Genomic DNA, 22,505 nt, shown 5'->3' with positions numbered 1-22,505 from the left:
TAAACTTTTTGCTCTGCCTTATTGAAAAAGGTCACTGGCTGTTTCTTTCCTTCAACAGGAAGGGGTAAAAACACTGAATTGAAGGAAGCGATTTTTTCCATGCAAATTACACTGAGATAGTGAGGCACACAGAGACTGACAGGCAATGCACAGATAAGCTAGCCATGAAAGCGCCAGTGAATAAAAAAAAAAAAAAAAAAAAAGAAAAGGACATTGGTGGTGAAGACAAAATATAAACAAGGAAAATATTAGGAAGAAAATGTGTGCAAGAAAAACATTTAGGTGCACTATAGCTGTTCTTTTAAAGAGGGATTGTGAGACTTTTGCTAGTTATTAAAGCAAAACCAGAATTGCGCCCCTGTTGGTCTGTGAGCGAGCCCACCCACACCATCCAGCATTTAAATGAATGTGAAATTTACAGCAAATAAAGCTTAAAGCTGATCTGTACGTTTCATTTAATGTTAAATAGTTTGTTTAGACCAGCTTGCTCCAAACAAACTATTTATCTCACTGCCATTTGCAGATACCGTGTGCTGTATTAACTGTATACAGCCTCAGCGCTGTGTTCCAGCAGCGGGACAAAAACGTCCTGTCCGAACAAGGAACAAAATCGGGCAGAGTGCTGCCCAGCCATTTAGAGGAAGATTTGTATTCCATGAATGAAAAAAGGCCTCCCGATTGGTCGGGGTTAAGTTTGTGACATCAGCCCACCTCACCACCACAGTCAGAGGAAGCTTTATATTCATTCATAGGAAGGAGGGGAAAAAAAAAAAGCCATCATCGATTCCTAACACAGGAGCCAGCTGCAACAAATGGGATCCATACACCCAAAAAACATTCATAGTCAAATTCATTTATAAAGTTTCCTTTGAATGGCTTTGAATATATCTCCAGGATTCATTTAAACTTTAAGTAGTTCATTTAGTCCAAACTATTTACCATTTAGGGATAGGGATAGATATATAGATATAGATATAGATATAGATATAGATATAGATATATATAAATAACATACACAGAGAAAAATACAATTCAAAATTTATTTATATAAAAATTTACAACAGGTTATATTGAAAGCAATATATACAGTCAGTCCCAGAGCCTTTTTTTTACGTACACATGTACATACTTCTACATAACATAAGCAGCCACACTTTGCACCTCTTGTCTGAATGTTTTCTAGAGTACGCATAATTGGCTAGATCCCTGCATGAGTGATTTCCAAGGAAAACACTTCCAATAATAAGAAAGGAGATGGTATGTCCAATTTTAAGGGGGTCCAGGGCACTCTGTTGGTGGTTGTGTCACCATCAATCTCTAGTAGAATCGAATCACAACTCTAATGCCTCATCTTCCACAGTTCGAGTCTCTTTTTGCACAAATTTCTCCTGAAATGCCAAAGTTCTGTTGCAGTATATGTTAAGGATTATTTTTCAGTGAAGGATGTACCGCCATTGAATATTAAGAAACTTTTTTAAAAAAAAAAAAAGCCAACTGCAATTTCTCATGTTAGGCCCCATGCACACGAGACGCCGGTGCAAACTCTGCTAAACGCATGTTCAACAACTAATCGATTATGAAATTAATCCATTACAATTTTCATAATAGATTAATCGGCCAGTAACATAATGGGGTTAAAAAAAAAATAGCCCTTTATAGTACAAAAAAGCAAATCGCTACTGTTAATATTACTTTCACACGAAAAAAAATGAACCCCTTACAGTAGCGATTTGCTCTTCTTGTACTTTTTTGTTTTTTTAACCCCATTAGGTTAGTAAACATCTCGGGCCTGGGTCACACCTCTGTTTTTTGCGGAAACACACTACAGTTCATTTACATGTTTTCCTATGGGACACGTTCACATCCATGATTTTTTTTCAGCTGCTGCGTATTTGGAAAGGGCAGGGACTTAACGTAAAACGGTGCTATTTTGTTTTTTTGGGTTCAATATACTTCAATGGAGAAGCTGCAGAAAAACATGTAATGTGTTTTTGCGGCAATTTGTGTTTTGTAATCTGCCCAACAACAAATTGGGCCAAAAAAATGCAAATTTTTTTTTTTTTTTTTTAAAAGGCCATTATCCGATTAACCCAAATAGTCGGCCAACTAATATTTCGATTATGAAAATAATCATTAGTTGCAGCCCTAGCTAAAACCCACGTTTAGAAACGCCCATTTTGCCGCGATTGCAGTTGCGTTTTACCACATTTGCGTCTATAAGCGTTTAGTTAAGAAACATAAGACCCTCCCCTAAGCTCGAAAAACAGTATTTAACCATTTCAGCCATTTTGTGAGACCAGAGTGAGTAGCAGCTGTGTACTTGTATTCAGCGTGTCACTTGGCCACGTCACCTGCCACAAGTTGTGGATTGTCCGCAATGCAAGCAATTCGTTTTTTTTTTTATATTTAATGGTTTTTCATCATTTGGTATCATTTTTGAGATTTCTAATGTAAAAAAATAGGTCACCTTTAAAAACGCTTATAAACGAAAACGCGGCAAAACACTGGTACCGCGTTTAGCTTCTGAAATGTGGAAAACGTTTGCGTCTGAAACCATTTTTTTGTTTCTGGAAAAACGATGTTAAACGCAGCTGCCTAAAAAACGAGACTGTGTGCATTGACGTATAGGAGAACATTGAATGCGTTCAGGGTAAGTTGAAAAAAAGTGTCCAACTGCCTCTGAACGCGCGTTTAACAGCGTCTCGTTTGCATGGGACCTTAAACACACACACACACACGCACACGCACACGCACACGCACACACACAAATTTATATAAAATATTTACTCCCAAGGACGAAACAAACACAAAAACAAAACCCACACCATAAAAGATTAAAAGCAGCATATTAGGATACGATGTGAAATGGAAGTCTGCACCCACCGCTACAGACATAAGGGACCCAATCGATCCGTTTTCTTCTCCAAAGCAGAAACCACAAGCTTTATCCACAGCTGCCATGACTCTCTTTAGGCTTTGTTCATCCTGAGCAAGAAAGAACACAATAAAATTACAAACTCTATACACAGCTACTCCCTTTTTCTGAACACAAATATGAAGGTAAACTTTATGCAAGAATGGAACAGCCTGCACCTGTTCGTAAGCCTGCACCTATTATGAACAGAGCAGTATTCCATTCTTTATTTCAACTAAACATTATGCATACAGCAGATCTGTCAGAAACAAACCGTTAAACTCCACCCAACCCCTCAACTACTTCCCGCACAGCCTTTAGCAGAAAGACGGCAGGGCAGGACGTCCTCCCAAAACGGGCCACACTGCAGCATGATCTGCCACTGGCTGTGGCGGTCGAACACAGCCGATGACTGATCAGTGTACTGGCCCCGCTGCCAGTACCATGTGATTGCCTTGAACAATCAGAGCAGATCACATGACAATTGTAAACAATGGTAGGCTTCCATTTATACCATTGTGTACAGAGTGTCGCTAGCTGTGATTGGTCAGTGATTACATGGTAGACAGGGTCGATCACAGTCCATCTATACCATGTGATTAGCTATGACCAATCACAGTTAATCACAACAAAACACTAAATAAATCAATTGAATTCAGTAAAAATGGTTGCTTATACCAGTGAAATTCACTGGTATAAGCAATCATATGGTTAAAATAAAAAAAAAAAAAATAAAAAAAATAATATAGCATGACAAGTCATTCCCCATGATTCCCAATGACAACCATTCATATTAGTATGACTTCAAAAAGTAGTCCCTGCACAACTTTGGCCCGATTTTGATGCCAGTTACACAGGCATTACCTGAAATCGTGGCAAAAATCACACGACTTTGAAGTCGCAGTAGTGTAAAAGTGGGGCAGTAGTACAGTACAGTAACACTAATACTGTCAGCAGTCAATGTACCTGATCACCACCTCACCTATTATAGAACGCTGTACTGCACTGGTGACAGTATGTAAAACTAAAAGTGAATTCCCCCTCCCCCTCTTAAATTTTTCCAAAAATGGCGACATAAAATTACAACTTCAAAAAACTTGCCATGCTTCTTACTAAATTACCCTGGACTGTCTACTTTCCAAAAAGGGGTCATTTGGGAGATATTTGTATGGTCCTGGCACTTTCGAGCCTCAAGAAATGATAGGCTGTCAGTACATCAGGACTGATACATTTTTCAGAGAATATATATATATATATATATATAATCTCATAGTTTATAGTCTTTATAAAACTTTCCTAGACAAAGTGTATCGAGGGTTGAGAAAAAGCAGCAACCACAGGGGTGCATACAAAGGTCAGCATTATTAATGTAAAAACTGTATCCCAAAAGAAAAAAAAAAAAAAACTGCTTAAAATGTGTTAGCTGGATTTCAGATTTAAAAAGAGAAATACGTTTTTTGTTTTTTTTTTAGATTCATACTTATGTGGATGCAGCATCAGATCAATGCTGCAGCTGTCCCCTGCTGTCTCTGCACTGAGAACTGAGCCACGACTATGGGCGGTTTTCACAGATCCCCAAGAGGAGAGCTGCAGACTGTCAGCATCTCTCCTTCTCCACGCTCACTGGCACGGGAGCGCAGAGCTGTGGAGGGGTGGGAAGCGGCCGTCTCAGTGTCTGCTGAGACTGCCATAAATCAAGGCAGCTGGAGGATCCAGACTTCAGAAGTCGGCATGACGCGCTGCCTCGACTGAATCCAGAAACGTCAGCGGAGAGCGCACCTCAGACCGCTCTCCGCTGAAAACGGATCACGAGAGTGCAAAACAAATTGCACTCCTGTGACCCAGAGGAGAAGCCCAAAAAAGCTCAGGCTGGATTTGTCCTTTAATTTGTTAGTCAAGTCCATCTAAATTTGCTAGCACATCGAACAATACACTCTCCCCAGACTGAAAAGCCTGATGTCCAAAAGTGCCTCTGTTACTCCTCTATCCAGAGTGCAGACACCCCAAGACAGAAAGTGTGTTACTGGCCGGATCACCAGGTGAAAACAAAGCCAAGAAAAATAATACTTATGTAGTCACCACATCTAAGCATTTTGTTTTTAGGTTTAAAGTTGTAGACATGAAATATGAACAAAGCATATCCCTCTACAGCAGGCATATGCAATTAGCAGACCTCCAGCTGTTGCAAAACTACAAGTCCCATCATGCCTCTGGGTGTCATGCTTGTGGCTGTCAGAGTCTTGTAATGCCTCATGGGACTTGTAGTTCTACAACAGCTGGAGGTCCGCTAATTGCATATCCCTGCTTTACAGTGTGTGTCTGCATAAAAAAAACAAATCAGCTTCCATTTTCTTTTGGCAGAGCTTATTTGAACACTGAAGTTAAAAGCCGATTGGCTACCATGCACAGCTGTGCCAGATTTTGCAGTTCAGTATTTGTACATCAACCTCTAAAGCTGGATACACACGATACAACTTTTGTTGTTCGAATTCCTTTAGATTTACCAAAACCATATAGTGTAAGGGCCTGCCTAATTGCATACTAATTGGAACTGTTAAAGTTTGACCCAGGATGGATTAAATCACTCGTAAAAAGGCTTGCTTTGAATAAAAATGTTTTTAAAAGAGCAACTGTTATCTCTGTCCCACAGCAGCAGCTCCTCCAACCCACTGTTAACTCACCGACAGTCCCATTCATTGCTGTGATGGATCTGAAATGACAGGTGCTCTTTAAATGTAAGGACTTATTCTTGCTGGTGGTTGGAATCTTTAATATTTGCAAACACAATTAAGGTTTCCTGATTAGAATAAGCTGTCAGCTTAGTAAATCAGCGATATCAGAACCAATTCAATCATACAGTTTGTAGTGTACACAGATTGCAAAACAATGGGATAAAGTAATATTCCTGAACTTTCTTCATATCATGGTCACTGTGAAATTGTATGAATGCATCAATGCAGTGCATGTTATTTCAGCTTGCATTCACTGAATGAGTTTACCAAAAATGTAAATATTGTAGCATATACAGCCTCATGCTACATAACCAAGTTCCATTTCATGTTGAATAAACTAAATTATTAATGTATCTTAAAATTGAAAAACTATCGTTCGATAGATTTTTACTCCAAAAGCATTTTATTAAAATAGATTTTTTTTATTTATTTTTTATCAAATTTATTCAAAATAAAAAGAAAATCTGATTTGACCTCATATTATATGGTTTTGGTAAATCTAAAAGAAGAAAAAAAAAAAAAAAAAAAAAAAAATGTATACACAGCTTTAGTGTAATTTATGTCTGTTGCATCGTTCCTCTGCCATCAGTATGAATCACTATTGACAAGTAGGCAAATATATATGTGACAGGAGGCATCTTCAGCTAACAGCTTCAGCTCTGTTCCTGTGTGAAGTGGGGTGTGTCCCTTCCTGCCAATCAGCTCTCAGAGCTCACCTCATTAAGCACTACAGAGAGTGCGACTTCAGCTCTTGCCCACATTTTTTCCCTGACTGCTCAGACAAGCTTTATAAAATTATTGTCCGAAAGAATGTAGAAAAAAGGAAAAAAAAAAATTGGATTTTTTGTACTCACCGTAAAATCCTTTTCTCTGTCGTCCATGGGCTGACACAGCTCCATAAATCCTGACAAGTGGGTTATGTTCCTGTTCACAGGAGAGGACTAGGCAGAAACATGTTAGATAATTAAATACATGTTAATTTAACAGAGTTGAGTCCTCCCTGCAGTATGCAGCCTCAGTTTGTAACAAGCAATACACACCTAAAAAGGAGGGGTGGGTGCTGTGTCCGCCCATGGACGACAGAGAAAAGGATTTTAAGGCGAGTACAAGAAATCCTATTTTCTCTCATCGTCCATGGACGGACACAGCACCATAAATCTTGACAAGTGGGGATGTCCCCAAGCAGTGTCAAAAACGAGGGATGGGAACAGTATCAGTAAAACCAACCAATTTAACTTCACCCCAAAGAAGCAGAGCTCCTCCACGGAGAAGTTGCAACTTTAAACAGTCGCCTGCAAACTCTTGCGGCCGAAAAAAGCATCAGAAGATCACAGCAACCATGTAAAACTTGGAAAAAAAAAGTGAACGGACGGCCAAGTCGCCGCCTGAAACCAGTGCGAGATAGACGCTCGATGTCGGAAAGCCCAGGAAGCACCAATTGCTCTGGTCAAAAGTGCCGTGACCGTAAAGGGGGGCGCCTGCCCCTTAAGAGCACAGGCCTGTATGACGGTCTGCCTAATCCACCCAAAAATGGTGGCCGACGAGACCGCCAGGCGCTTTTGTGGACCAGGCACCGACACAAAAAGTACTGCAATTCTCCGAAACGGAGCCGCAGCGGACAGGTACACACACACAAAGCGCGTACCACGCCCAAGGTATGGAGCGCAACCCCCCCAATAGGATGCGTTTGCCGAGGACACAAGGATGGAAAAACAATGCCCTCATTTAGGTGAAAAGCCGAAAATCACCTTCTGAAGAAGGGAAGGTCGAGGACGCACCACCGCCTTATCCTTATGGATGAGGAAGTACGGGGACTTGCAAGACGAGGCCGCCCACTCAGAAAGCCTTCTGACAGAAGTAATGGCCACCAAAAAGGCAACCTTCTGAGATAGTGTCGAGAGGGATCTCTTAGATGTTTTCAAAAGGAAGGTTCCTAAAAAACCAAGAGCACCAGAGTCAAAGCCCATGAGGGAGGGGGAGTTTATGACAAAACCCCTTGCACAAAGGATCCCACTAGAAAAAGGGGTGCCAAAGGCCGCAACAAAAAAAAAAAAAAAAAAGCCTGGACACCGAGTAAGTCCACCCCATCTCTTCGCACAAAGATGTAGACATTCCAGGTGCGATGGTAGATCCTCAACCTAGCAAGTCCTGTACCGCCCCCAACAGGGCAGTCCGACGAGCTGGGAGGAGAGGGAGACTTGAGGGAAAGAATCTGTTCGGGGGATATGAAAGAACCATCTTGAACCCTGAAGAGACAACCTCGCAGACCCATTGGTCGGAGAGCAGGGAGCTCCACCAAGTCGTAAACCTGCAAAGCCAACAAACCCCCCCCCCCCCCCCCCCCCCGAGTCGGGCGCGGGCAAGACTTCATGCAGTGGTGGGTTTGGACGCCGGTCTGTTTGGCTTATGCACCCAGAGACCTTGCTGTCCCCCAGCAGAGCACTTGTCGGTCTGGGAGGGTTTACCCGCGGGCCCTGACTGACGAAAATACCACTCCTGCGTGGGAAAACAAGGACCCGGCTTACGGCGGTGGTTTTCCCCTGGTGGACTGAGGGAGGAGAGTGCTCCCCCCCCCCCCCCCCCCAGTGAAATTTTTGACAATGTCATCCAGCAAGGACCCAAAAGGCTTACCCCCTTTGAAAGGGTAAATCCGCCAGGGCATTTTTAGAGGCTTGGTCAGCAGACCAGCAGTTCAACCAGAGGAGGCGGCACAAAACCACCACCAAAACCGAAGCCCTGGATATCAAGGATGCTGCATCCAGTGAAGCATCACAGACATATACAAGGCCCTGGACCAGGTGGTCCGCTAGTCCAATAACCTTGGGAGGGAGTTGGTGCTCCTCCACAGTCTGGAGCTACATTTTTGCCCAGTCAGTAAATGTTTGAGACACCAGGGTACTGGCCACAAGGCAGACCCCATCATGGTAAACATGGAGCGGGTCAGTGCTTCGATCTCCTATCAGTCTAATCCTTAAAAGCAGGGGTCCCTTCTATAGAGAGTGTGGTTACATTATTTAACCGGGCAACCAGAGGGTCCACAACTGGAGGAGAAGCCCACCTTTTTTGAAAGGCTCTCCTCAAAGGGGTACCGAACCGCCAGGCGGTGAGGGACTACAAAGGCCTTCTGAGACTTTCCCCATTCCGCATCAATTAATTTGTCAAAGTAGGGCACATAAGGAAAAAAAAAAACTTTCACAGAGCGGTCCGATTTGTGTGATCCAAAAAATACCAAGCCCTCAGCGGAAGCCTCAGCTGCACTATTCAGCTTAAGGGAGTCCCTTACAGGATTGATAAGCGCACTGACAAGTGCTCTGTCATGCACCGACCCAAGTGAGGGGTCTTCCTCTCAAGGAAGGTCCTGGTCCACATCTTCAGATAAAACAGAACCAGGGACCCGAGCCGCAGCCAGGTCCTGGTCTGAGCCAGAGCATTGCCCAGGGGATAACAGGGGGAGGGTGGCGCTTTTTACGCCGCTTCCACCCTGGCAACAAATGTTTGCAGGACTGCTGACATAGTGTCATGAGAACCGCAGGTGCCGGAGCACCGGCTGCCGCCTCTGGCATGTTTGGGGAAGAAAAAACCGACTCCATTACAGCTCACAGCTGTACTGCGCTGACCGGGGGTGGTTACCCAGGGGACTCACGACCACAGGAGAAGACTACACAGCGCCGCTGCCCGCCCTCAGAAGACAGAGTTCGAGAGAGGAAGAAAACCGTGAGGTAAAGCTGTGAGTTAATTGTGAGGAGATCTGTGCTGCATATAGAACAGTGCAGCGCAAACCAAATAGGTATATATGTGTGAAAAATGAATCTGAAGAATAAAAGTCCAGCAAAAAGAAAAACAGTATCCAGTTATCCAATTCCTGAAACTCTTCACCACGTGACTATAAGCACACCAGAAATGTGATCCTTCCACCGATTAAGTTGGGTACTCTCACCTCAGCCCAAGACCACTGTGTTACCAGATGGTCAAATAAGCTTGTGTATATTATCCAAGAAAATCAGCAAACAGCACAGTAATGGTATTGGTATGTCTTCCAGTGGAACAGCCAAATGAACACCAGGGGGCACAATAAGATTCCAAAATCCTCAGTTCACAACCACATTAATGGACCGAAAACATGCAGGAAAAAGAAGGAACATTTTCTAAGAGCCTCCGCTGGGTAAAAAGACTTTTAATTCAATAAACGATGATAACAGGCTACTCACATTTAGCCGATTAAAAACACACATGGGAGAGAAATCACAGGCATTGTATCATGGAGCGGATGTGTGGGATGAGATTGAGCGACGTAAACAAGACTCCTGCCCCCCGGACGCGTTGCGTGGTTCACTTCCTCAGCAGATTCTTTACCGATCTGTGCTGCATGCCTTAGGAACCAGCACTAGAGGCCAAAATCTCTTCCAAGATGGCCGCCAAACATCTCAGAGCAGAACATGGCCACAGTAAAATGGCCGACTGCAATAGTAAGCTGCGCCACAGAGGCCACAACAAAATGGCCGCCAATGGGATTTTCCAATAGAACTGAAAACCACCTGAAAAATGGCGCGGAAATGCCGCAATTAAGCAGAGAAAGCCCATTAGGGCTGAAAACAGTGCAAAAGCTAATTTTTTTTGTAAAAAAAACCCTGGCAAGGAGTACAGGCCAGACGCACCACAGTCTCCTGGTGAGGCCCCCCCCCTGACAGCAACAATAGCAATGCATCAGAGGGAAAAGGAGCAAGGAAGGGAGGATAGGAGGACCCCCGAACCCCAGGAATGCTCAGCCGTACCAACCCACCAAAATGGGAGGAACTGTACTTACCCATCCACGCGAGGACCCACTGAAGCATTCCTGACAGGCATACCATCGCAATGGAGGTAGCTGTCGGCCCGGTCCACAGCCCAGTCATATGTGGACCTCGGAGCAAAGCTCACCGGCCACCCCAGGAGTCAGCGGGTATGTCGTGGCAGACCCAGCCTCTTTGCAAAGGTGTGCTCACGCTCGCTGGCCGGACTGAGGAGACTACAAGGATCTATATATCCAGCCTGTCTCTCAGCCGACAGAAGAGGCTTTCAAGACAAAAAATTAAAAATAAAACATTTTCCTCAGGGGCCAGGCGCTGGGCCCAAAGGGAGCCATACGTCCTCCTTTGCTAGGCAGAAAAAAAACTGAGGCTGCATACTGCAGGGAGGAGGGTTATGTACAGAAGAAACACCCCCTGGCGGGGCTGTACAACTTTGTTAAAGTAATATGTATTTAGTTATCCAAGATGTTTCTGCCTAGTCCTCTCCTGTGAACAGGAACATAACCCACTTGTCAAGATTTATGGAAAGGTGTCCGTCCAGAAAGGCCAGTTACTTCACTGGGTAGATGTATGTATAGGGTTTACAACCACTTTAATACCACTGTACCTTAAAGAATGAGCTCACCTTTTATATAAAAAAATAAAATAAAAAGGGGGGGGGGGGGGGAATACACATTTTTGCAGGGGGGGGGGGGAGTGCATTATTTTTTTTCTGCAGGATCTGAGAAAAGCATTGCACTGTCCAGATGTCAAATAGCTGAAGTCTTAACTGATGTGTAGCATCATGGCAACTGCAGAATAAACAGAGGCCAGGATGGCACCTTCCTTGGCTATATTGGATAGTAGGGTTTTATTCAGTTTTAAATGGTAAGCTCCATTTCATGCTGAATAAACTAAAATGATTAATGTATCTTAAATTGAAAACTATCTTTAATCTAAATCCCAACACAACACATATTTCAGCCCTTTTTTGCTGTTGGCTTACTTCATCTTGCACTAGGAAGCCAATATCAACAATATGAGGCGCAGAGCTTTCAGCAACATGATAATCTGCTGCTTGCGAAATGCAGCACAGGTTCATATCTCTCGTCTAAAAAATGTCACCCCACACCTTCCAATATATTGCATCCCGAGGTTATTTGTTACTAATTATATTTATTTTACACACTTTTCTGGTTGTTGTATGGCCATCTGTATCCCACGATCCTACCAGTTTTACTCCATTTGCTAAAGCCTGCACTATGCACAGCAAACTTAAGACGTTCCTCATTAAAAACCTTTTTCATCATAATCACTTCAGAAAAGGGTTCCCTTTTCTCAGCAGTAATTTCTCACCTTGATGCTAAGTGGCATGAATGACACCAGCCCATAATCTTCGATGACCTCAGCCAGTTTCTCATGAAGCCGTTTGTGTCGACGGAAAAAAGGGTCAGAGGTCAAATGTTCCACCAAAAAAGAAAGATCCATAACCTCAGTGTAGAAATCAATGTTAAATGCTGCAAAAGAAAAGAACTGTTGAAAAATCCACATCAAATAAATGCCTGGTAGACCATGTTTAACCACTTGCCTACAGGGCACTTTTACCCCATTCCTGCCCAGGCTAATCTTCAGCTTTTAGCCCACAAATAAAGCTTTTCTCCCAACAAATAAAGTTTTTTTGGTGGTATTTAAACCCTTTTTTTTTTTTTTAAGCAAAAAAATAAAGACCGAAAATTAAACGAAATTCGTAGTTTGTCAGAAAATGTAAATAATATTTTTTTCCCCCTTCACTGATGTGTGCCGATGAGGCTGCGCCAATGGGCAGGCACTTATATGAAGCATTTTTGAGCAATGATAGGTAGCACAGATAAATGGCACCGATTGGCACAAATTATCATCACTGATGGGCACTGTTGGGTCTGCACTAATAATTGGTAACCTGATTATCTGTACAGATCTCCCCTGTGAGGAAATGCTGCTGATCAGCTCTCCTCTCCTCACACTGTCAGTGAGACGAGGAGAGATGATCAACGGCATTTCCATGTTTACATGTGATCAGCTGTGATTAGACACAGCTGATCACATGGGTAAAGAGCATCAAGTCTTTACAGAGATCGGGGTTGCGCCGTGTCCCAGGGACAAAGCACGAACTCCGCACTGCATGCCCCTATGGTCCGCGATCTTGGCGAGACGTCATATGATGTCAGCCCAGAATGTGAGGATCCCGCCCACCGTCATTTGTCTATACGGCGGGCGGGTGGCGGATAAACTACCTTGAATGCAGAAGAGCTTTCAATGCCGTTTTTCAGGCAGCATCCTGTCTATGGCTTAACTGCTCCTGCAACAGGAGAGTTATCAGAAAATATTGTAGTACCATTTGTGCTGCAACACTCAGCCTCCCAATATGAACTGCTTAGCACACATTTAGACATGTGCTTTTGGAAAGCTAGGCAGAAGTTATTAAAAAAAAAAAAACCCTTGCTTAATGGTCCTATGGCCCCTTTCACACAGGGCAGACTCTGCCAGGTGTAGGCCTGCTCAGTGGGAAATATGTCCGCCGAGCAAGTGAATGGCTAGTCTGTGACCGCTCATGCAGAGGGGGCACAGCCCGCTATCGTCTGAGCGGTCAGATGTAAACCGACCGCCTGTCCATTGACACCCAGCTGCCATCTGTCCGTTTTTAGCAGATAGGATTGGATGTCGGCAGGTGTAAATGAACCCGATCAGGTCCACCTGAAAAAACTGACAGGCAGACCCAATCGGTCCTCCTGTGTGAAAGGGGGTCTTACAGTGCAATGTGAACAGGACGCAATACATTTTAGTAACAGAAAGAATTAAAAGGAAAAGGTCTTCCATTAACTAATCCATGGGGGAGAATCCCCCCCAGCAGTGAAAGTACTTTGGTATGACAATGGTGGCTTGAATGGAGCCAAGTACTAAGAATGGAGATCCTCTGTGTAAATCCTTATTCAAGTCTATAGGGACTGCGCAGGAATGACCAATACTAAAGAGAATCTAAATCACAGAGGAGGTAAACCCTTGACTTGGATGCATTTTTAATATGTAGGCAAGTAAGCAGTTAGGGTGAGGAGGGGGGTTGATATATATTAGTTTATGGGGGCCAAGGAAGGTTTTTAACCAAAAGGTAGAACAGTCCTTTATACTGTATAAACACAAGTTATTTTTAAATGAGAATTTGTACAAAGCAACTTCTTCCCTATGACTACAGCTGAAGTCTAATGCCGCGTCCACACGATAATTTTTCAGCATGAAAAAAAAGTTTTTTTAAAAAAATGTAATTTAAAATGATCGTGTGTGGGCTTCACATAATTTTATAGGTTCTGAAAAACAACAAAAACTTTTTTCGAACATGCTGCATTTTTATTTTAAACGATGTCGCTTTTCAGGTTGTAAAAAATGATCGTGTGGGCTAAAACAACGTTAAAAACCTGCGCATGCTCAGAAGTTATGAGACGGGGGCGCTCGTTTTGGTAAAACGACCGTTCATAATGGAGTAAGCACATTCATCACACTGTAAAAGACAGAAAAGCGTGAATCGTCTTTTACCAACACGGAATCAGCTAAAGCAGCCCAAAGGCGAATAGAACTTCCCCTTTATAGTGCCGTCGTACATCACCGCGCTTTGCTAGAGCATTTTTTTAAAACGATGGTGTGTGGGCAACGTCGTTTTAATGATGAAGTTGAAAAAACGTCGTTTTCCTACATGCTGAAAAACGTCGTTTTTTTTCATGCCGAAAAATTATCGGGTGTACGCGGCATAAGGGTAATCAAATGATGTTTGTTTTGTAAAGTGCTGCACAAAATGTTGGCACTATATACCTGTGTAATAATTAGGATGTTCATATTTGTTACAGAGCATGGTCAGTGGTGAGACATATGCCAGTCCTCAAAGCAGCTGCAATCCTCTGACTCAACTTTGTTCAGGTTATGTAGCAGAACATGGTTGTGAGTGTCACCGGCGCAAAAGAAAATAAAATGAATATGAATATAAACCGTGATCTGCTGCAGTACTGTGTGCCCTTGGTAGGGGTTAATAGTGCATAGAAAAAAATGTTACTGCGCTGATCTAATTATCCAGAGGGTTTAGTCTCTGGAAATGTGAGCTGTGACTTAAAGCGGATGTGCCACGGGAAATATATATTAAAAGCCAGCAGCTACAAATACTGCAGCTGCTGACTTTTAATATTAGGACACTTACCTGTCCTGGAGTCCAGCGCCGATCGCAGCAGATGACGAGCCGATCGCTCGTCACCCTGCTGCTCCCCCCTCCATCCTCGGTGAGGGAACCAGGAAGTGAAGCGCTCCGGCTTCACTGCCCAGTTCCCTACGGCGCATGCGCGAGTCGCGCTGCGCCCGCCGATTGGCTCCCGCTGTGTGCTGGGAGCCGAGTGTTCCCAGCATACAACGGGGGACGGACGGGAAGGAAGGAAAAAACCCGTCCTTTGCCCGTATCGTAGGGCCGGAAGTGGGTGCAGATACCTGTCTGTAGACAGGTATCTGCACCCCCCTCCCCCCTGAAAGGTGTCAAATGTGACACCGGAGGGGGGGAGGGTTCCGATCAGCGGGACTCCACTTTAGAGTGGAGATCCGCTTTAATATAATACACCCTCAACCATAAGTGGAATATATATATCAGGGCCACAATGTGCCCAATCTTAAATGTGAGTAACCTAAATACAAACAATCTGTGAAAATATATAAATTAAATTTAAATCATGCATATGTGACACAGTTTTTGAATCACAAATATAAATTGGTGTATCGGCATACACATCAATATGCCACAGTGCTCCTGTGAAAGAGTGGCTATCGTTGCTGCTACTAGCCGGCTAAATAATGAAAACAATACAGAAAAAAGTATACTATATAAAACACACAATGTGCCAACTGCACAGTGAATTGTCCAATAACTGGTATTGGAAACAGGTAATCCCCAAAAAATTATATATAGCAAAAATATATATATATATATATATATATATATATATATATATATATATCAACCAATAAAAAGTGCAGTGTGCTAGCTGCACTGAAAATAGTCCAATGACAAGCAATCTTGCTCCTATACAGTAGGTTCCAGCAAACAAAAGGTTCAATGTTGGTGGTGCTGTATACAGACAAGTGCCGCTATCTCTTCCACCCGATAAAAATGTGCCACCATCACCAATGGTTAAAATCAACACTCACCAGACCCCAGATATTAATAGGCTCCAAGGTGGTGTATTTTCTTTATCCGTCAGTGGGTGTTACCTCCTTTGTCCTTTTACAAGGTATCCTTAAATCCTCAAAGACAAGGGGCTCATCATGGTGTAGTATGTTAAAAATATATTGGGTGTATTATATTAAGTCACAGCTCACATTTCCAGAGACTAAACCCTCTGGATAATTAGATCAGCGCAGTAACATTTTTTCCTATGTAGCAGAACATGCAGACTAAGGCTCCATTTCCACTAGTGCGACTTATCATGCGACTTGGGACTGCAAAGTCAGATGACACATCGCTCTCCATGATTTCCAATGTGTACCATTCATATCGGTGCGACTTCAAATTAGTCCCTGCACTACTTTGGTCCCAGTTTGATGCGACTTGAGGTCCATAGATCTCAAGAATACACAGGCATCGTTTCCAGTTTCATCAAAATAGCTGCAAAAAAAATTGCAGCAAAATCGCGCGACTTACATCGCAATAGTGGAAACCTAGCCTTAAAGTGGTTGTAAACCCTCCATCCTTACTTTTACCTAAAGGCAAGCCTAAAATGAGGTTTTACCAATAGGTAGTGGAAATATCTCCTAAACGTGCGCTGTTTAGGAGAAATTTCACTATCACTATCGGTGATACTGCATTGGAAGCCCAGGATCCCGTTACCAGTATAGAACCCAGGGGTGGTTCACAAGCATGTATTGACCGAGCGTAATTGCTAGGCAACGGGCTCTAAGGTGAGCATTTAATACCTAGGGGTCACCGGAATATGAGCACCAATGCATGATTTGCAACACCAATCAATCAATTGTAAAAGCATGGATATATAAGCACGGCATCAATGCTATAACTGGACATCACACACATGCACTTTTGCAAATTTTTCAGCAGGATTGTGACATTTCCATATTTTCCAATTAAGAATTGCTTTTGCACAAAAGCACTTTTTGTATTTATTTGGGACTACAGTTGTTTTTTATATCCCACTGGACATTTATATATTTATTTGTGATACAATTCACTTGGATGCACAGGAGCACTAATGTTATGATATACTTTTTTTTTTTTTTATTGTTACCAATGTTCATATCACTTTTATGTCACTTACATCACATTAACACCACATGTACTTATTTATCCTTTAGTACGCATATACTATGCAATATTTCCAAGCGCAGCGTATAATTTACTTTAAATTGGCTATGTGCACAAGCTTATGAGACGTGTAGAACGCTTGCAGCTGTTCAGTAATACCCATTAGGCTTTGGGTGCATTGAGACTCTCAGGAATTTTTTTTTTTTTTTTATCAAAAATGTTTTTTTAGACTCACCCAGCCGACCATACTGTTCAATCAGATCCATTTTTGAGAGAACGTTAATGTGTGGCAGTTCTATATGAAGCATGGTGCTCAGAGACGTACACAGAATAGAGATGAACTTGGCAGGGTCTGTACAGTAATGAGAATCCACAAGATGTACTGCACACAACTAAAAAAAGACAAAATAAACAGTTAAGATTACTAACAGTATCTCCTTAATTTTTTACAACCAGGTAGGAATTCCAACAACCTTCCTGATTAGAAATAAAACTGACAGTTTTTGGGCAGGTCCTCACACCACAAGGTTGCTGGTAAAACTAATGCAGATTGACTCCACTGCCACATTTGGCACTTTTTAGAAGGGAGCGGGTACCTGGTTTTGACAGGTACACGCTCCAACTTCCAGGTAAGATCGCCGTGGCGATCTCCGAGCATTTCCGGCCCCTCCTCCCCGCTGATGACGATATCATTCAGAAAGCGCAGCGTGATTTGCACATGTGTAGTAGGAAATCGGCCTAAAGGCTTCACTGCCAGTTTCCCTTACTTACAATGCTGGCGCCTGCACCCAAAGTGACTGATGAATTGGCTTGGGGTACCAGCATCGGAGGATCCCTGGACAGGCAAGTGTCCTTATCTTAAAAGTAAACAGCTACAGTACCTGTAGCTGCTTACTTAAATCGCTTTTCTTCCAGACTGGAGCTCATCTTTAAAGTGGGAGGTTAAACCACACCTCAACCACATTATTTTACTGCAAGTATAAACAAGCCCTTATGCCCCTTTCACACTAGCATTCCGATTAGGTCGGCTTGTCAGTTTTTTGGGCTGACCCAATCGGACCCTCCATTCTCTTCTATGGAGTGGTGGGTGTAAATAGAGGTCCGTTTACACCTGCTTACGTCAATCCAATAAAAACAGACGGATGGGGATCCATTCTGTTTCTATCTAGCACAGGGATCCTCAAACTAGGGCCCTCCAGCTGTTGCGGAACTACACATCCCATGAGGCATTGCAAAACTCTGACATTCACAGACATGACTAGGCATGATGGGAATTGTAGTTCCTGAACAACTGGAGGGCCGTAGTTTGAAGACCCCTGATCTAGCAGATTGGATGGCAGTAGTGTGTAAATGGACAGGAAGTCCGTTTACATCCAAACACCCATAGAGGAAAATGGGTTGTGTCTGTTAGCTCTGCTTAAGCAGACTGGACGTGGACCAGTCATCTGCCTGCTCAGCGGGGATAAGCGCATAGATCCCTGCTGAGCAAGCAGAGTCTGCCCCGCGTGAGAGGGGTCCCAAGTCCCGTACACACGTTACGGAAATCTGACGTTTTTTCTGCCGATCCCTGCAGCTGTTTCTGTCTCTGCCACCTGTGAATGGATAGCTGTGGCAGCTATCCTCCTAGCCAGCGATTACCTGCAGTGATCACTGCTGATAGTACACAAAGTGCATCAAACAGCTATTACCTCCAGCAACTGCTGGCTGAGAGGACAGTCATGGACAGCTGTGGCCACCAACCTGTCACAGGCAGAACCCCGCTCTGCTCTATGGCTAGCCGGGTGAAAGAGGAGGATGGATCCCTTTCCGTTTGTTTTAACCAGACCAGATAGGAGGTAGGCGGGTGAAAAAGATCTCCACTGTCTGTTTACACCCAACTGCCCTCCGATCTGTCTAGATCATCGATGGTGATCCTTGGCACCCAAGATGTTTTGGAACTACATTTTCCATGATGCTCATACACTCTGCAGCGGCGTTTTGCAGAAAAAATAATTAAAGTCAGTAGCTACAAATACTGCAGCTGCTGACTTTTCCTATATGGACACTTACCTGTCCAGGGCACCCGAAGCCGATCTGTCTCTTGGCTCTCGGGTTGAGGCGCCGCCATCTTTGGTAAGGGAATCAGGAAGTGAAGCCTTGCGGCTTCACAGCCTTGTTCCCTACTGCGCATGTTGCACTCTCACTGGTCCCTGCTGTCTTCTTAAACATGTGTGTCTCCCAGAAGAAAGTGGGGGGGTGGAGGAGGGGCCTGACATGGCGTAGATCACCGCGGATACTGTGGCCATCTATGCCCGGAAGTGAGAGCAAAGACTTGGTTTACACAGGCATCTGCTCCCCCCTGAAAGGTGCCACATGTGACACCAAAGGGGGGGTGGGGGTCCAAATAGCAGAAGTTCAGTTTTTGTGTGGAACTCCTGTTTAGGCAGCATGGGAAATGTAGTTCCAAAACATCTGGGGTGCCAAGGTTTGCCATCACTGGTCTAGCTGGAGGATGACAGTATCCTTTTGTCTGAGAGTTCAGAAGAAAACAAAAGGGTGGAGAGCTGAAATTACACACTGCAGAACTCAGCCAGGGGACCTCTGAGAACTGATTGGAGGGAAGGGGTGTGTCTCCACTGTTTACACCCAACTGCCTTCTGATCTGTCTAGAATGGTGGAGGATGACAGAACGCTTTAGGGCTCTTTCACACAAAGCGGATCCTTATTGATCCGCTCCTTTAGCCCGTTTGGCTCAGCGGGGATTCCTCCGTTAATCCCCGCTGAGCTGTCGGCGGACAGGGCGGTCCCCGCACACTGTGCAGAGACCGCCCTGTCTTTGCTCTGCTCTCCCCTATGGGGAATCGGATGAATACGGACCGTGTGTCCGTATTCATCCGATTCGTTCTGCCAGACAGAAGAAAAATAGGGTTTTTTTTCCCGTCTGAAAAAGCGGAACTTTGCGGACGCGGATCGTTACGGACGTTAGCAGATGCATCATCCGCTAACGTCTGCAATCCCATAGGGATACATTACAAGTCCGTAAACGGACTTGTAATAAACGGTCCGTTCGTCAGCCCGTGTGAAAGGGCCCTTAGGATTGATTTTAGTGGAACAGATCAGAGGTAGGCAGGTGTAAACTCACACAAGCGTGTTGGGGTGAATGGACCTGCCAATCAGACCTGCCTGAGAAACGGACAGGTGAACCCGATTGGACCCTTCAGGTGAAAGGGGCCTTACACAGCCTTGTGCTGGTCAGTAATGATGATCTCACCCGCAGGCCCCAGGCCCCCAGTTGTCGCAGGATGTTGGGCAGAGCTGGGTGGTGGGTATACAGCTCTACCTGTCCCGGGCAGTCAAACAGGAGGTAAGTGCCCCGCACACTGATCAGCCTGTCCCGCAGCCAGTCCAGGTTCCCCTGCAGGTACTCCATGCAGTAGAGAAGCGCACCGTTAGGTCCCAGGTGCAGCTCACTCATCACCTCACTCAGAGCCAGGAGTTCCCGCAGGCTCACCGCCGCCCCGGGCTCGTCCTCCCCGGCTGGGTCCAGGTTAATAATAGAGACCGGGCGGCCCATGCTGGTGAGAAGGGCGTGCATGGCTCGGACATAGGTAGTCTTCCCAGAGCCGGGGGGACCGATCACCGCCTGCCCGAATCCAAGTAACGGCTGCTTCTCCCCTCCGCTAGACACTTCCATGCTACCAGCCGCCTCTGCATACAGTGCGCAGCAACTTCCGGGGTATCCAGCGCGCTCATGGCGTCACTGTCACATGACCGACCCTGATTCGTTCAACGGCTGCGCCAGATTTCTGTCAGGCTGTGAGGAGGACGTTCACTGGTAGACATTTTCTATATAAGACATTGCTCAAACATTAGCATTGAAAGTAGATGGTAAAGCAATCGTATATTATTTCTAAATACAGTTCAATCATTTTAGATTTCCCGCAATGTTTTTAAATTAATATACCATAAAGGACATTGTTTAGGAACTTCGTGTTTGAACGCAGACCTTAAAGTCCGTGTTCAAACAAGAAGTTCCTAAACAGGGTCCTTTATGGTATATTAAAGCGGGGGTTCACCTGAAAAACACATTTTTAACATTAGATTGAGGCTAATTGTGGGAAGCACAATCGGGTGTTTTTTTTTAAATCAATGCAGTACATACCGTTTTAGAGATAGATGTTCTCCGCGGCTTCCGGGCATGGTCTTCGGGACTAGGCGTTCCTATTTGATTGACAGCCTTCCGACCGTCGCATACAGCGCGTCACGAGTTGCCGAAAGAAGCCGAACGTCGGTGCGGCTCTATACGGAGCCTGCGCACCGACGTTCGGCTACTTTCGGCAACTCGTGACGCGCTGTATGCGACGGTCGGAATGCTGTCAATCAAATAGGAACGCCCAGTCCCGCAGACCATACCCGGAAGCGGCGGAGAACATCTATCTCTAAAACGGTAAGTTGATTTAAAAAAAAACACCCGATTGTGCTTCCCACAATTAGCCTCAATCTAATGTTAAAAACTTTTTTTCGGGTGAACCCCCGCTTTAATTAAAACAAATTGCGGGAAATGCTCAGACATGAAATATGAACAAAGTATATCCCATAGTGTGTACTTGTCTCAATCCAGAGCGCTAAGGGCTCATTTACACTTGCTTCAACTACAACACACATGAAAGCGCCTACCGCTTCAGCATGTTTTTTTGATGCTTTAATGATGCTTTAAAGGGTAAGTTCTGTTATGTGAACTTAAACTATTATAGGCTTACCTATAGGTAAATGTCAGCAAAGAAAGTTTACTTCCTCTTTAACCACTTCAGCCGCGGAAGAATTGGCTGCCCAATGACAAGGCCATTTTTTTGCGATTCGGCACTACGCTGCTTTAACTGACAATTGCACGTGCGACGCTGTGCCCAAACACAATTGACGTCTTTTTGTCCCCCACAAATAGAGATTTATTTTGGTGGTATTTTATCATCTCTGCGATTTTTTTATATTTTTTTGCTCTATAAGCAAAAAAAAGCAAAAATTCGGAAAAAAACACAATATTTTGAACTTTTTGCTATAATAAATATCCCAATTTTAAAAAAAAAAAAGCGCAATTTTTTTTCTCAGTTTAGGCCGATATGTATTGTACATATTTTTGGTAATTAAAATCGCAATAAGCATATATTGATTGGTTTGCGCAAAAGTTATAGCGTCTACAAAAAAAGGGATACATTTATAGCATTTTTATTATTATTTTTTTCTTTACTAGCAATGGTGGCGATCTGTGATTTTTATCGGGACTGTGACATTATGGTGGACACATCGGACACTTTTGACACATTTTTGGGACCATTGGCTATAAAAATGCACCGATTACTATCAAAAGCAGGGAAGTGGTTAACACTAGGGGGCGATCAAGGGGTTAATTGCGTTCCCTAGTGTGTTTCTAATTGTAGGGGGATGGGACTGACCTAGAGGAAATGACAGATCGTAGTTCCTAGCTATTAGGAACTCATGATCTGACTTTCGTCACAGAACAGAGATTTGTGTGTTTACACACACACGTCCCTGTTCTGCCTCTCGTGCCCGCGATCACTGGTCACGAGCATCGGCACCCCCGCGATGCAGCCGGCGCACGCTATCACGCTTAAAGGGACCGATGTACAGCTATGACGGTTCGCAGGATTGTGCCAGCCTCCCACAGTATAATGTCGGTGGCTGGTCAGCAAGTGGTTAAAGCCTCTCAAAAGCTTCAGGTAAGCAAGCTTTGCCATAGACTTCTGTGGAGGCTTTGGAGATGCTTTGAAGCACCACTA

General features: G+C 44.1%; 1 protein-coding gene across 1 annotated transcript; it reads right to left on the bottom strand.

The window, feature by feature from the left end:
* Positions 1 to 1,026: 1,026 nt before the first annotated feature.
* On the bottom strand, positions 1,027 to 20,512 carry GPN2 (GPN-loop GTPase 2). The gene is made up of 5 exons (XM_040338004.1): positions 19,982 to 20,512; positions 16,967 to 17,123; positions 11,769 to 11,929; positions 2,858 to 2,985; positions 1,027 to 1,404 (listed from the first exon to the last, which is right to left on the bottom strand). Exons 1-5 carry the CDS (start codon positions 20,402 to 20,404, stop codon positions 1,332 to 1,334), a joined length of 942 nt encoding a protein of 313 aa, XP_040193938.1. The 5' UTR covers positions 20,405 to 20,512; the 3' UTR covers positions 1,027 to 1,331.
* Between the last annotated feature and the right edge of the window lie 1,993 nt (positions 20,513 to 22,505).

The sequence above is a fragment of the Rana temporaria genome, chromosome 2, assembly GCF_905171775.1.
Source record: "Rana temporaria chromosome 2, aRanTem1.1, whole genome shotgun sequence".
NCBI lineage: Eukaryota > Metazoa > Chordata > Amphibia > Anura > Ranidae > Rana > Rana temporaria.
Note: the sequence above shows the minus strand (reverse complement) of the source record. Positions and strands in the feature narration are given on the sequence as shown.

Coding starts and splice junctions, on each gene's coding strand:
- GPN2 (XM_040338004.1), bottom strand. CDS start 20,404: ATGGAAGTGTCTAGCGGAGGGGAGAAGCAGCCGTTACTTGGATTCGGG. Junction 11,930..16,966: donor TGAACAGTATGGTCGGCTGG/GTGAGTCTAAAA, acceptor TTTCTTTTGCAG/CATTTAACATTGATTTCTAC. Junction 1,405..2,857: donor GCAGACTTCCATTTCACATC/GTATCCTAATAT, acceptor ATACTGCAACAG/AACTTTGGCATTTCAGGAGA.